The sequence below is a fragment of the Rousettus aegyptiacus genome, unplaced genomic scaffold (genome assembly GCF_014176215.1).
Source record: "Rousettus aegyptiacus isolate mRouAeg1 unplaced genomic scaffold, mRouAeg1.p scaffold_m13_p_6, whole genome shotgun sequence".
NCBI lineage: Eukaryota > Metazoa > Chordata > Mammalia > Chiroptera > Pteropodidae > Rousettus > Rousettus aegyptiacus.
The window spans coordinates 39,027,859-39,043,270 of record NW_023416309.1 but is presented as its reverse complement, the minus strand read 5'-3'; the positions used below and the strand labels follow the sequence as shown (position 1 = coordinate 39,043,270).

Here is a 15,412-nt window from a genome sequence, read left to right as displayed (position 1 = left end):
GTATCCCAAACTGGGTAAGGGATAATAGTTTTTCAAGAGAGCCCTGAAGAATGGATAACTCCTGAGTCTAAAGTGCTCTTTGCGAGGTCACATCAAAATGCAAATAACAATATGTTCAGGGTTGGAAGAAAAAAATTCTCACCAGCTATCAGTTCCGTGTACATTACTTTTGACCATTACCTGGTACAGAGTCTCCGTCTTTCTTTCCTTCGTCCCCTCCTTCATCTACTCTTAAGGGCTCAGTCACCAGTTATAGAGGACCCTAGATCAAACTGTCCTTTATGGGCCTGAGACACCTCCCCCACAAAACTCACTATATAATTAATGACAGTCTCCTTAGGCAAAATAGGACTGTTGCCTAAGTAACTCACAGTAAGATCTCTGTGTTCTCTTTTTGAGAAGATTAATTATATATTACAACACCAGAAAAGAGTTGTAATCTTTGTAAAATTTCTGTAAGAAATCTCCCCATTCAAAATGGCATGCTTTCTTAGGTTCTATTAAAGACCAGAGAGGCCATTGAAGTTGTCTCTAATGACATCATGTCCAATGTTTTTGTTTTGGAGGAAGGTGATAAATGGGACCAGTCATGTCCCACGATTAAAGCAGTTACTGTGACCCCAGAACTTGGCTATGGGCTATGAGCTAGACTTTCTGTATCTGCTCCAAGACCAACCAGAGCAGAGCTACTCAGACATTTGAAAATATGTGCTCCCTCTTATACAGAGGACTGAAAATTGTACTTATGAGGGTTGAAGATTACTCAGAATTGCCTGGTTTCTGCCTCTATTCCTGAATTTCCATCTCATATGCAATAAGAATCAATGAGTTTTGTCTGGCCCATGAAAGAGAACCACCTATGATTTTAACATTTATTGAGCATTCCAATGGCTAGTACAGTCTTTGGCTCATAGAAGGTACTCAATAAATGTCACTGACTAACTGCCTGAAGAGATGAATGAATGTTAAGTTTTCTAGGATCTGCAGTAGATGGAGACAATGTTTTAGAACCTCATTAAAATCATAGGCGTTTCTGTCTTCCATAATCCAGACCTAATTTTCTTATTCTTAAGGCATCAACGATAGAGGTTTCAGGAATAGAGGCAGAGACCAAGCAAAGGGTTATTCTGCTATCCCTTTCACTCATTGTCACAGCCAGTGGTAGTGCTGTTACTTGTGTTTTTCTCTCTGCAGAATAATTTTTCTCATCCTGTTTCTACTGCCACCATCCGCCACTTACCCCCACCATCTACCTGGCTAACTTCTATTCCTTAGATCGAGTGTCACAGTTCGTGACATTTCCCACCCTCAGTCACCCGGGCTGAGATAGTACCTCTTTTCTCTGTCCCCCTTTTGTACTCCCAGAACACCATCACGCACATCATTGTATTTTGGTTTTGCCATTTCTATTACAATTCTTTATTCCCTTGGCTGTTTCACCCACTAGATGGTGATTTACTTAAAGGGCCAGAACTGTTTATCCCTGTATCCACATACTGAGTGGACAAGAAAACTGGAACTACACAGTGTTTCCCAGAGGGACATGATAATTCTTTCCCTGTCAGAAATAAAAAGATCTTCATCATATAAACACAATGTCTTATACCCCTTCAGATACTTACACTAGCAAACCTGTTCACAATCCGGCCTGAGGGTGTTGTGTCAAAAAAACTCATGGGTGCTCGAAGGATTTTGTTCAGCAGTTGCTTGTGAAGGATGTTTGATGCATGAGTGAAACTATGGGAGCCCCAGAGATTGGCTGCAAGCACAAATATACCTAGAAATGGAACCAATTTAGTCAGCACCATGCACAGGGGTTCCTGAAAACTTCTGCAAAGAATATAATGGCAAATTTTTTCCCTGAGTCCAGGCAAAAGTACATGGACCAGACAGATTCTTTGAAAAAATAGTTATCACAGCCAACAGACGTACCTTGTCCTAGTCCCAGAGCCCCATAGACACCAATTCTCGTGTCCCTCAGAGACGCTGGGTAGTTGGTACTATTGAAGGTTTTAGAGTCACTGGTCCAAGCACTGAGCCAGAAGTTGGATCCAATAGAAGCCGCAGCATTGAGTATATGAGCAAAGGTGATGATGAAAACTGAAGACCATCCTACTGCTCGTAGGTATTTCAGGTAGATGGAGAACTTCACCTACAAAACCCCAATCTCAATGTAAGTAGAATTCCTAATGGCTTTTGGTGAGGAATTACCTAGAATACCAATCTCCTGGAAAAGGGGATCGCAGATAGCAAAATTTAGTAGTCTGTTGTTATCATTTCTGCATTGGGCCAGGAAAATAATCAATGCTGAAATACAGTGCAAGGTAAATAATCATCAGATGATTAATGAGCTTATAAATGCAATGAAGAGGGGAAGACAGAAAAATAGAATGAGACAAATAGTATTATACTGCAGACCTTGGAATTTGTTTTATTAATTCGGAATTTAGTTAAGACTTTAAATTTAAGACCTTCATTTTAAGTTTTATAAATTTAAATTGTGTTCTCTGAGATTGCTCTATTAGTGTTCTCAGAATTTCATCTCAAAGAAGTTTTGTTGTTTTCTCTACATATCAGAATGGAATCAAACACTCATGAAGTGTGCTATGAAGATATTCACAGGAAACATTTCATTCTTTGTGGATATATGATTTGATAGAAAGCCCAGAGGCTCTACCAAGATTTCAATGATGAATTTAAAGATTTGTGAAGAAAGCATGAGCCACAGCCCTCCTGTAAATATGTATTCGAGTCATCATACTTTAAAATGTTGGGATCCCAAGCCTTATAACACCTCTAGTGGTACTTTTTATTGTAGCATTCACCTTTCCAGTTTCCATAAATTCCTTCTTAATTAGTTTTTGTCCTTTCATTAGTTCTTCCTCTTCCTTTGGGATATTCACATTCCGAGTCTTCAAGGAGTCTTTTAGAGACTTCATATGCCTGCTACTGGATCTAGATCTGAGAGATTGAGAGGGGAAAAGTTTTCCTGAGTATGTAGATCCTGAGGGTCTTCTTGCAAGCAGATATCACAGTTGCTCTGCTTGCATCCACGTGCATTTCATAGCAGATGGCCCTGGGGGTAAACACATCACTCCAACCCTCCTCCTCATATAAGGAAACAAAAGAAGAACAATGAGTGTTCAACGTGTCCACTACCTTCAGAAAAGCCCACAAAGAAAAAGAGAATGATCAAGAGGAAATATGGGAGTGATGACGGCTGCCAGCTGAAGAAATGACCAACCTGTGGCTAAGTGTTTGATGAAGGCTGTTCTCTCTTTTTATGGCAAAGGAGACTACATCCTCAGGGATTTCCTCCACACTGGGCGGCAGCTCATAGTCTTCTTCTTCACCGTCCTCATTGACTAGGAGACACATCAAAGGTTAGGGAGATAGTTGCAGAGAGCTCTCACAGCTTTTTAAACCAGGAGAGAGAAGGCTTTTCTGATCTTGCTGGCCTCAGCAAGAGATCCTGGATGTACACGAATCTGGAATCTTTTACTCCAGAAATACTACTTATTGGTATATTTTCTCATTGAGAAACACCAGGATAAAGGAGAGAGGAGTTAATATTCCACTGGAAGAGAAAATGATCAAAAAGGAAAAAAAATATTCCCAGAAGGTTCTAAATTTCTTTGGAGCAGGAAAGAACTTTTAAGGGTTTTCGTGGGCAAAGAAAAGAGTCATAATTACCCAGAACTGACTAAAGCGATGAGTGTAAATTAAAAATGCACTTCTTGAAATTCCAATAATTTGACAAACTTTTATGAATTTAAAGCATTTTAAAAACATACACTGCAAATAAAATAAAATAAAATAAAAATAAAATAAAACGCACACATAGCCTGGGCACCAGTGGGAATGGTAGAATAAGGACCTCCAGAAATTAAAAAAAGCCATGAGAATACTGGCAAAAAATTGTTAAAGTCAACTTTTTTTTTTTTAACTCTGAAATTAAACGAAGGCTGTCAATTATCCAAGGAGTATTTATTTAAGAAAAATAACTAAATCTCACTAAGAACAGTACGCTTCGTGATAGTTTAATTTACTCTAGTCCCATCCCCTTCTCAGAGCTACTGTAGCTTAGAAAACCAACCTCGCAATCCTGGTAACCATGAAAATCAGCAGCCTAGCAGTCGCTGGAGGAAACGGATTGAGTTTGGAAGGCCCTCAAAAGTTATTTGACTTGTCTGGCAGTTCCCCGAAAACCCCATTTGCAAGGCTGTTCTTTATTGGACATGACTTAAAGCTAGCTTAAACAATCAGCAGCGATTGTTCATAATTATAGCTGCCTGAGGTGGTGATTACAGTTGGGGTAAATAAGAAGATGACCAAAAACTTAAAAGGAAACCTGGGGAACAAGATATCCCAAAGAAGTTTTGATATCTTCAATATATTCCTGGCAATCTAGAATGTCACACACATGTGTAGGGCTGTGCACATACCCAAGAAAAACTTTAAAAGGCTTACTCTCTTACTTCTGCGTAACCTCCAGGCTCTGTGCAAGCAGGAAACAAAGGCTGAGGCAGAATTGTAAGTTGTCTGCTAGAATTTCCAAGCTATGCCCCACCCCACTCCACATGCACCCTCTCAGCAAAGGCTGAGTAACTTATTGGTTCCAGGCATTTAAGGAAATTGTGTCCAGTCAATGGCTGACCACCAAGACAACCAAGCAGAGACTTCAGTGGCTACATGTGACACAAAACACAGACTTAACAGAATTCGTTCAGGAAACTAAAACAATAAACAACAATAAACCCTGGCAGAGAAGGGAGGAGAGAGAAATCTTATTTCCAGAAAGGTTATATGATTTAAAATGGCCAGTTTACAACAAAAAATTATGAGACATATAAAGAAGCAGGAAATTGAGACCAGACACAGAATAAAAGCCGTCAACAGACACTATACCTGAGGAAGCACAGACATTGGACTTACCAGACAAAGACTGTAGTTTTATTTTTTAAAAATTTCACTTTTATTCTTTTTTAAAAACTATCTATCTATCTATCTATCTATCTATCTATCTATTTATTCATTATTTATTTATTTTTTGGTGACATTGGTCAATGAAATCCTGTAATCTTCAAGTGAACAACTTAACAGTAAGGCATAAATATAACATTGTGTGTTCCCCTCCCATGGTTACATTTCTTTCTGTTACCACGTATTTGACCCCTTTTACCTTATCTACCTCTCTCCTCCTCCCTTCCCCCCAAAGACTTTAAATCAGTTATTATAAATATGTTCAATGAGCAAAAGGAAATTGTATCTAAGATTTACTGGAAAGTATGAAAATGAGTTACCACCAAATAGAGAACATCAATAAAAAGATACAAATTATTTAAAAAGAAAATAGAAATTCTGGAGTTGAAAAGCACAGGAACATGAAAAATTCATTAGAAAGGCTCAGCAGCAGATTTGCTAAAAAGATTAGGCAGGTGACTTTATCCAATGAAACATCTTAGCAAAATGCTGCCAGCTTGTACTGCAGGGGACAGAGATAAGACAAAAGGAAGGAATGCTGTCAGAATTCAAGGATTTTATAAACAAAATTGCTAAATAGAGCTATTCAGCTGTGAGCAGGCATTATCCTTCAAGAAAAGAGAAAAATGACCCCGAAGGCAATTCAGGCCCTGGCTGCTTCCCTGCTCCAGAAGTCGGGACCATTTCTCAAAGCAGGAGAAGGCAGAACCACTACCCTGGTGATCCCGATAACAGAACATCAAGCCAAAAAGGTTTATCAAATCTTAAAATCTAACGAAACTTGCCCTGCTAGGTTTTAGACAAGCTTGGAATTTGTGACCCGTTTTCTTCTTCTTATTTTTCCCTTTTGGGATGGAGAGGTCCATCCTGTGCCTGTCTCACCATTGTATTTTAAAAACAGGTAACTCATTCGGTTTTACAGGTTTACAGGTGAAGAGGAATTTTGCCCCAAGGCTCCAAGTCTCACCCACAACTAACTTGGGTGAGTTAGATCATGAAATTTGGGTCTTTGAGTTGACAATTAGATAAGATTTTGGACTTAGAATTGATATTGAAATGATTAAGACTTTGGGAAATGTTGGAATGGAGTGAATATATATTTCGCACGTGAGAAGAATATGAATTTTGGAGTGCCAGAGGATAGATGTTATAGGTTGAATTGTATACTTCCAAAATTTATATTTTGAAATCTTAATCCCCCCTGCCTCAAAATGTGCCTTCATTTGGAAATAGGGTCATTAGTAATTAGTAATATAATTAGTTAAGATGAGGTCAGACTAGAGTAAGATGGGACCCTAATCCAGTATATCTGATATCCTTATAAAAGAGAGAAAATTTGGACACAGAAATTCAGACAAAGGAGAACACCATGTGAAGATGAAGACAGAGATCAATGAATGGCATGTGTCTTTTAGCCCAGCACGCCAAAGACTGCCAGCAAACCACCAGAAGCTAGGAGAGAGGCCTGGAGCAGAGCCCGCAAAAGGAACTGAGCCTGCCAATATCTTGATTTCGGACTTCTAGCCTCCAGAACCGTGAGACAATAAATTTCTGTCGTTTAAGCCATCCAATTTGTAGTGCTTTGTCACAGCAGCTAATTAGGAAGCTGATACCCAGAGCCAGTATTGATATAAGTCACCTTGCCCTCCTGCCCGTCCTCTCATTCTACCATCTCATGGTCAGTACCTCGAGTTCCAGAACCAACACAACAGCATGCCAGGCACTAGGGCTTGTGTAACTGCTCAGAAACAGCCTATGAGTGTTTACCAGAACGAGAGCTTAACGATCTATTTTGCAGCCTGTCCTTTGTACATGAAAGATACGATTCTTCAAAGGGCTGTCCACCGATGGGGGTTTAATAACAGAATCCAGAAACTCAGGTTTAGGCCAAAAAAAAAAAAAAAGTTTGGCATTAGTGTAATAAAACTGTCCAGGCCACAGTGATGTGATTGGCCGAACAGTAATTCAGAGGGATCCAGCAGCGGACACGGGCCTTTGCGTGGGCCTTCATTCCCCAAATGGGTGCCTTTTGTTTTCTCCAGGGCAGTCCCTGGGCCACATAAAGGCTGATGGAGAGCTCTGACCCCTTTCTTTCTGCTGACTCCTGGTGCCTTTGCCCTACTCTTCTGGGCCGGCTCCTGATCCCTGTCACCTACGCCATCCTGTTCTTTGTTCCTGACCTGTGGCCCCAACCTTTATATAGGCTTCACGGTCTTTCCTTTCCTTCTGTTTTGCTCCAAGGGTGGTTTTAAACCATCACATGTCCTGACCTCGAGGCCTGAATCTGCTTCCACTTGCAGGCTCTACGGCTACTCCTCCCTCTTCTGACTGAATTCTGAAATGCCCCTGCACCCTTCAGGGCTTGCTTTCTCAGTCCTGACCTGCTGCGGATGACAGCTCCTTGAAGGGAATACCCGGAACTATGCACAGGAATATCGAAGGTTCTTGCGAAAGGACCCCAGGGAACAAGGCTCCATTGCTGACCGGAGCTAATTGGTGACCCCAACAGTGGTGGTATTAGGGCCTATTCCTGTGTATATAGTGACACTGTACAACTGCCATGATTTTTTCTAGTTCAAAACACACTGTGGTTTTTGGTATCTTAGTCAAGAGCTCTTTGTTAGGGTTTATCAAGAATTTCGCAGTACACTATGAGTACTAGTCTACGAAGCTGTCCAGAAAGTAGTTTTAATGAATTTGGGGTAGGAGGGGTGGGATGTGTGACCTAAATTAGTAGAAGCAGGGGTCCCTCATGCCACTGGCATTTCTTCCGCAAGGGCTAATTATCCCAAAGCTCCAGTCATGTCCTTCTGAAAAGTGCACTTTGATTTTATGTCAGAGACCAGATGAGCAGAATAAGCCTCCAGTTTGGCTCAGGCATAGAGTTTCTATATGTTTCTTTCAAGTCTAGTTTAGTGGATACTGAGCAGTATCCCATCTCTTTCCATACTCAAATTCTACCTTATTCCAATCCTCCTTACATACCTGTGGCTTCTCCTTCAGGATCTGTCTGTTTTATAAATGTCTTCAGATTCTTAGCAAACAATCCTTTCTTGGCCAGTAGAGTGCTGTAGGATCCCTTCTCCAAGATGCCGCCCTTCTCCAGAACCACAATCTCATCCACTTGGGGAAGGAAGTGGATGCTATGTGTAACCAAGAGTCGAGTCTGTGAAAATAACAGTAAGTTGTGCTGATGACTCTGTGTCCTCCACCTTTCTTGTCCTACTCTAAAAAGGGGAAAACAGATACCTCAATTCACTGTGGGGCTTTGCTTCATAATGTGGTCCTGACCACTTGACTTCTTTTACTTCATTTTTCCTTCCCAGCACCTCATCCTACAACCTGACCCATGTAAGATGAGACTCCTGTCATCGCGGATATACTCACGGTTATGTTTTGTAGCAACAATAAAGTTTGCCCTACACATGTGTTCCTCCGGCTCTCCGCAGAGCCGGGAGTTGGACTTTGGAATGTCACTTGAGATCAAAGCCTACCAATATAATGGATGCATACCTAACTAATTAATTAAATAGCTAGCTAAATAACTGCTCCTTTCACTAACCAGAAGCCCAGGGAGCAGATAAATAAGGAAATCTGCTCCAGGACAGCAGCTGTCCCAGGAGATGTGTGCCATCCTACCTCCCAAACACACCTCATGTCTTTATCACCTTAAATAATTTCTCACCTTGCCTTTCAATAGGCCGCTGGGACCCAAGACCTTATTGAAAATATGCTTTCCCACATGAGCATCCACAGCTGACAGGGGGTCATCCAAAACATAGACATCTGAATTTTGATAGACAGCTCTGGCCAGGCTGATCCGCTGCTTCTGACCCCCACTGAGATTTATACCCTGAAGAAGAAAATAATTTCTGTTAAATACTACTCCACCATCTTCCTTCACAGCAGCTGTTATAGAGGGGTAAAAAAGATTTGCTACAATAAGGTATCGAGGGCTTAAAAATCTTACGAGTTCCTTTATACAAATAAATAACTTCGATTCAAGTAAATCATCTTAAGCCCCGATAATTACAGATAGCCCAACTTACCATTTTCTATCATAATTTACTTATTTATTATTTTTTGTTGCTTCCTCTCCCTTGAGAATGTAGAGCTATACTAGGGCAGATTTTTCTGTTTTGTACATGGATGTAACTCCGGCACTTAAAATAGTGTCTGACACATAGGTACTCAATAAATATATGCTGAATTAATTAACAAAATCACACTAGAGCTACATCTCCACTAGTCTTCTAACATTTCAAGACCCTTGTCTCCAAAGGCTGCTCTAGGCGGTTTTAGTAATGGAGTCTGTTAAAGGGAAAACCACAGGCCCGAAATGGGATCGCTTGTGCTAAAGCCCATGATACCAAACCCGGATTTAACTAACGCCTGAGTTAATCGCTGTTTCAAGCTCTCCTGGAAACATAATTTTAATGAAGCAGTGTGAAAGTGTGAAAATGTGAAATTTTCTGGTCAACACCGGTCTGTCATGTGGGTCGTCTCCATTTCCTGTCCCTCATAGAAAGAAGAGACAAGCTACAGGATAAAAACGTTCCATTTTCTTCCCTTCAAAAAAAAAAAAAATGTTCAGGTCCCCAAATAATTCTTTTTTCCCTCTTGCTAACAGCGTCCTCTCCTCTTTTTTTTTTTTTTAAATAAATAAATAAAAATAAAACAAAAACCTTCCATTTTGTACAACCCTTGGAGCACCCTTCTAGTTGCTGGATGGGATGCTGACCCATTCATGAATCATTTAAGAAAGCCAATCAGATCTTCAAATTTACTCAGCTGAATTTTGTTTTTTAACAGGAAGGATTAAAATCTCCTAAATATGTAATAGTCAGGGATTTCTAAACAAATTATGCTATATCCATAGAATGGATACAATACACAGTAGTCATTAAAAATCTATTTTTTAAGAAAGGAATTTAATAGCATGAGGAAACAATCCACACGAAATATCTCAGTGTTGGGAGCAGATTATGAGAACCTTACCGTGGCCCTCACTAAGGTACAAAAGTAGCATCAGGAGACTAGGCTCTGGTTCCGCCTCTGCCCCTCCCCTTGGACTTCAACACTGGGCCTGTGGCCGGTTACTTAATCCTAGCTATATTATCTTTCCTTTTGATTACGTAATTCCTGTATTTGCCTCCAGGCACGAAATTTGAAATTTCTGAATTATTTGCACAAAATACTCTGCAAACTTGTGTTTTCTGATGTTTGTTCCAAACAGGACCAACAAAATTGGTCAACTATTTTACTCCCATGTACTTTTTCACCACTGTCACTTTTTTTCCTTCAATATTTCTTCACCCTTCACGGTCCCTTGGTGTCTCAAGTACCTTCTCTCCAATCTCAGCCAAGTCTCCTCCAGGCAGCACTTCCAAGTCTGGGAGAAGGGCACAGGCCTCCAGAACTTGCTGGTATCTCTTTTCATCCAACTCTAATCCAAAAAGGATGTTGTCCTTTATGGTACCATTCTGGATCCAGGACTGCTGTGGGACATAGGCTACAGTGCCCTGGATGGGAAAAGACCAGACCAGATAATGGCTGTACCTCCAAGCACTGCAGGGTGGAAGGGGAAGGTGGCAGGAGCAGGGAGGAACAAGTGGAACTTAGATTTGAAAAAAGATATGTCAGGCTGACTAAGCATCTGCTATTTATAAATGTACACGTATTTACTGTATCAACCAGGGAGAAAGATTCAATGTCCTACTCACCATGTAAAGTCCCCTGTCTTTGACTACCACTTTCTAGCCATGATCCTGAATATTGGAGGATGAATGCATGTGCTCCTTCTAGAACAGAGTTCCAATCAGACCTCAATGAGTTTCCTAGGACCAACAGAGGGCTAGCACTGATGGGGGGAATGGTATGGATGATATCTTAGAAAGCAAGAACTAAGAGATTGGAATGAGGTTGCAGGCCAATGCATGAAGCAGATCATGTCTAAGGACAGAAGGAATCTGACAAATGCCCGTGTTTGAGAAAGAATTCAGTTATAAGGCAGGGAGAAAAAAGGCTTCTAAAAAAAGACAGAGTTAAATCTGTAGAGTCTGCTCTTCTAAAGTGCATGTTGATTGAATGCAAATTAGCTCATTAGTGATTGGTAGATCAAGGAATAACGTCAGTATAATGCGGAAGAAGTTCTTTAAACTGATTGGAGTGTGCCAGGGGCAAGCTTTCTCATAATTAAAAGGAAAGTTTAACAGTGTATGAAGATCTTAAGGAAAAAAGCTAGAAAAAATGATGCAAGTACTGGCTGGTTAAATGATTCAAAGTACCTATAATTTCCCCTAAATTCTCTGATGAAGCTGAGAGTGCTGATGAAGATACCATGAAAATATTTACTTTCTGTTAAAAATAATAATAATAATAATCGATGAAGGTGTCTACATCCTATATCAGATTTTTGTATTGGAAGCAAGTTTCCTCAAAGGGGGATGTGGGAGGCCCAGGACTCACTGTGATGCTGGATGTAATTGCCAGCAGAGATTTTACTGTGCTACTGTTTTTACCATTATTGTTTTTGTTGTGGGTGGTGGTGGTACCCTGGTTACAAAGTTAGTTATGTAAGTTTAATAATCTGTTCCAACTCTCTCCCTCATATTCTGTTATTTTTATTGCATACTTTTGCAGTGCATGAGGCTTTCAAAAACACGTATATAGACATAGAAGAATTGCCTACGCTTTAGAGGAAGACACCTCTGTTCAACAGTTTTCAAATTTTAGTATGCATAGGAGAATCACCTGGGGACCTCATTAAAAATTCAGATCCTTAGAATTTACCACCAGAGCCTGATAACATATGTGGGGTGGGGCAAAGAATCTATAGGTTACAATTCTACCAGATGTCTCCAAGACTTTTGACCTATAGGAAAACAATAGCAGTAGTGATCAGACTGTAGTCCTCAGTGCGTTCTCCCACATGAGAAAGTGGCACTAAGTGGCCTACATTAGAGCGTCAGAACCTTCTCCTTGGCATCCCCTCTCACCTTGATGGCAATGTGACCGTGGATATTTTCCATTTCTCCCAGCATGGCTGAAATCAAGGAGCTTTTTCCAGAGCCCACGGTGCCCACCACAGCCACAAACTGGCCTGGCCTAATGTCCAGGTTCACGCTGAAAGAGAAAGTGTACTTGAAGGAGACAAAAGCAGTTATTCAGGAGTTCAAGCCCTTTCTCAGGCTCTCTATGGGAAGTCTGGTATTAGGAGATTTTCCTTCAAGACTGGAGAATTTGTCCTGGATATACAAGACTCCAAAATGCTTTCTTAATGTTGTTGTTTTTGTTGTTTAGCTCTAAGAGCCTAGAGAGTGAGCCCTAACATATCTCACTCGTCTATATGCCGTTTATGCCAAACACGGGTTTCCACTGAAAAAAATCCTCTTGGAACCAACATGGTACCATCGAACACGCTGGTACCTAGAGACTTGAGTTTAACTACCAGCTTTGTCACTGCTGAGCTGTGTGATCTCAGAAGGTCACATCCTCTGGACTCTCATTTCTAAACTAAGGGGGTTGGACTAGATCAGTTTCCCAAACTTGGCTCTTCCGTGAGGATAGCCATTCAGTGGAGCCCTTGCTGAAAGCACAGATTCCCTGGCCCCTCTCCCGTGTATCTGGCTGTGTCTGGCTGAGGCGGGGCCCACAATGGGCTAGACTCCTAGAAACTCTGTGTTGCGACCTTATCTTTTGAGTTCCTAGAGCATTAGGAACATCAGGAACTTGTTCACAGTCTTTGAATTTGCCTACTGAAGTGAACTTGTTCTAGATTTGTACTAGCAAAGTGAAAGCTATGTCCAGTCTTCTCGTTGCAAAGAGAGGCTTTTAGGTTGGGAGGGTTCAGAGGAGGAGCTTTGTGTCCAGACACATCCTGGGGCAAGCTCCAGAGTCCATGTTCAAGGTTATAGAAACAGCAGAGAAGGGTGGAAAGTCCTGAGTGTATAGGAAGACAATAAGGGGTACTCAGGCTCCTGGACTACACTGTGTGCCCTGCTCAGTGGATGAGCTGGGTGTGCTGTTACATGTTTTGCAAAAGTAATATATTACATGCAACAGTGTGGCAAGAAGGGGTTAGCTTAGGGCAGAGGAGGTAGCTTCCAGGGAAGGATGTAGGAATGGGTCGTTTAGATATAAAACTCCAGATCTGAAAGTGAATCTTATAGAAGCAGCTCCCATTGTCCACTCTGAGGAAAGAACTCCAATGTTCTAGATTCTCAAATGAATGAATGAATAAACTTAAACTGAATTCAGGTTCTTGCGTGAATCCTCGGCCACATTCAGAAACCTAGGCCACCTGCTCACTCTGCTATCTCTATCCAAAATCTGGAACACAAACGTCTGCATGGTTTTCAGCGGGACTCACATAGTCCCGCAGTAGGAAAGCAGGGTGGCAGATGCAGTCATAGGCAAAGAGGTTTAGGCTCTTCCCTGTCAGCTCATCCCTCCAGGGGTTGAGCCTGCACTAGTATCTAAATGAACATGTGAACACAACTCATCTCCCCATCTGTTCTATTACATGGAAATTTTCAGTCAAGGGACTATTGAGGAGAATTCTAAAGAACAACAGGATGGAAAAGGGGCAACTCACTCTCGAATTGTGGCTTCCGAATTCAGGTCCCATGTAAAGGAGGCCTCAGAAAACTGCACAGCTGTGTCTGTTGAGAAAAGTCCTCTCTTTTAGTCAGATGCAGGTCTCCCCATGTCTGCCCTCCCTTCCTCAGCCCTCAGGTGTCCCTCTCTGCTTCCTCCAGCAGATCCTGAGATGACTTCTGTCCGTGCTGGCTCCTACTATACTAGGAGGAAAACAAAAACTCCTGGGGTGAGACTAGAAGTTGCCTGCATATGAAATCCTTTTCAATTCAGGAGTCCCAGGCCTGTTGGTAGCCCAGATTCTAGACATGCAGATGCTCTGGGTACATTCTCAGGCCCTGCGTCACCTCGTGCTCTGGTATAAATCCCACCTCTGTGTATAAAATCAGCCACTGCTCACCCCGGAGTCCAGGCCAACTGCATGCTCTGACCATTAATGCCCCCAAACACTTAAACCTCCGGAACCTGTGTTTTCCTTTGCTCCAGCCTATCTTCCCAGCTCCGCATGCTCAGCTCCATCCTGACTTCTGCTTTTGAGACCTTTTGCAGGATTTCCTGCTTATTCTCAGAATGGCTGACTTAGCTTTGTCTAGCAATCTGGCTAAGCAATCTATTCTGAGTGAAAACATAATTTAAAGTAAGCACAGTATGCTTATACGTAAACGTAGGTTCGAGATAAGTCCCCAAACTCTCTCTTTCAATCAGTTTGCTGCTGCTGAGCCCCATATATCAAAGTTCTGGTGCAAGCACGGTGAAGAAGTTTGGGGAGAAACTTCCAAGTTCATTTACCAAGATTGCAGTCACGTTGAATGGCAGATGTGTCCAACTCCTCCCCTCCTAAGTACTTCTCCAGCCTGTCTTTGGAAACACTGGCCTAGAGAAGGACACAAAGGATCTCAAGAATAAAAAAATCCAATGACCAGCACAAGCAGGGAGAGGATTTTGACTTTGTCATTAGCCTTAAATGTGGAAGAAGACAGTCAACCTGCCAGGCTTCTTGCCCATAATTTGCCACTTGCCACAGCTGGAACCTCCCAATATTCACCACGAACTTAGGCACATCTCAGCCATGAGAGAGCCATCCCATCCCTCTGGACAGAGGCAAATTAAGACGCTCTGTTTCAGCCCTTCAGAAAACTTGAGGCGGGAGGAGCAACTCCACTGCTCTTTCCGATCTTTGGACCTATTTCCAGAAACTGTCTCCTGCCTTCCTCTAAGGTCAAACCCTAACTTCTATCTGGTTCTGGCAACGAGGCCCCTAAGCATGCTCTTCTTTAACTGAGTTCATGCCTCGATGACCTGTTCAGTGTCCTAACTGAGACTCTGTAGAGGAATTGGCCATGGCACACTTCCACACAGGCCAAGCTTAAACTGCAGCTGATCTTAGTGTTGGCGGAACACCCTGGGTTGCTCCTGAGACATGGGAACTTGGGAAGATTTACAGGAGCTTTTACAAGGATGTTTATCACCTGCCTCCCTGCCTTCCAGGAAGGCTGTCATGAGATGACTTCTCATCGCCGCCTGGGTTCTGATGAGTATAAGGCTTTCTGCCTCTCCTTAGAGTGCAGCTGCAGACTGTACACAGCCTAGCTGCTGCAGGGACCAGTGCCTGAGAAACAGAGTGCCCCATTGCCCTGTTGCATTATCATCTGGCCCCTTCTATTTTAGTGTCATCTTGAGGGACAGGAAATGCAGGGAGCTGACACTTCTGCTGATCTTGCTTTTGCCATGTAATAAACTGAATTTCTCAACACCTTCCAGAACAGGCAGGCCTTCTCCTAAACACCAGCCCTTCCCATAGCCTGAGCTGTCTGAAGCGAGCCACCTCTGA

The 15,412-nt window shown here is 42.0% G+C and overlaps 1 protein-coding gene across 3 annotated transcripts in view; it reads right to left on the bottom strand.

Moving 5' to 3' along the window:
* The window catches only part of ABCC2 (ATP binding cassette subfamily C member 2), a 52,239-nt gene that overhangs the window by 13,693 nt on the left and 23,134 nt on the right, over positions 1 to 15,412 (bottom strand). For all 3 annotated transcript variants that reach the window (XM_016124246.2, XM_016124245.2, XM_016124247.2), the window contains 10 exons: positions 14,371 to 14,455; positions 13,580 to 13,646; positions 11,982 to 12,108; positions 10,329 to 10,505; positions 8,669 to 8,836; positions 7,969 to 8,149; positions 3,245 to 3,365; positions 2,826 to 2,961; positions 1,933 to 2,152; positions 1,623 to 1,777 (listed from right to left, as the gene is read on the bottom strand). In XM_016124246.2, coding sequence (XP_015979732.2) covers positions 1,623 to 1,777; positions 1,933 to 2,152; positions 2,826 to 2,961; positions 3,245 to 3,365; positions 7,969 to 8,149; positions 8,669 to 8,836; positions 10,329 to 10,505; positions 11,982 to 12,108; positions 13,580 to 13,646; positions 14,371 to 14,455 — 1,437 coding nt within the window. The remainder of the gene's footprint in view (positions 1 to 1,622; positions 1,778 to 1,932; positions 2,153 to 2,825; positions 2,962 to 3,244; positions 3,366 to 7,968; positions 8,150 to 8,668; positions 8,837 to 10,328; positions 10,506 to 11,981; positions 12,109 to 13,579; positions 13,647 to 14,370; positions 14,456 to 15,412) is intronic.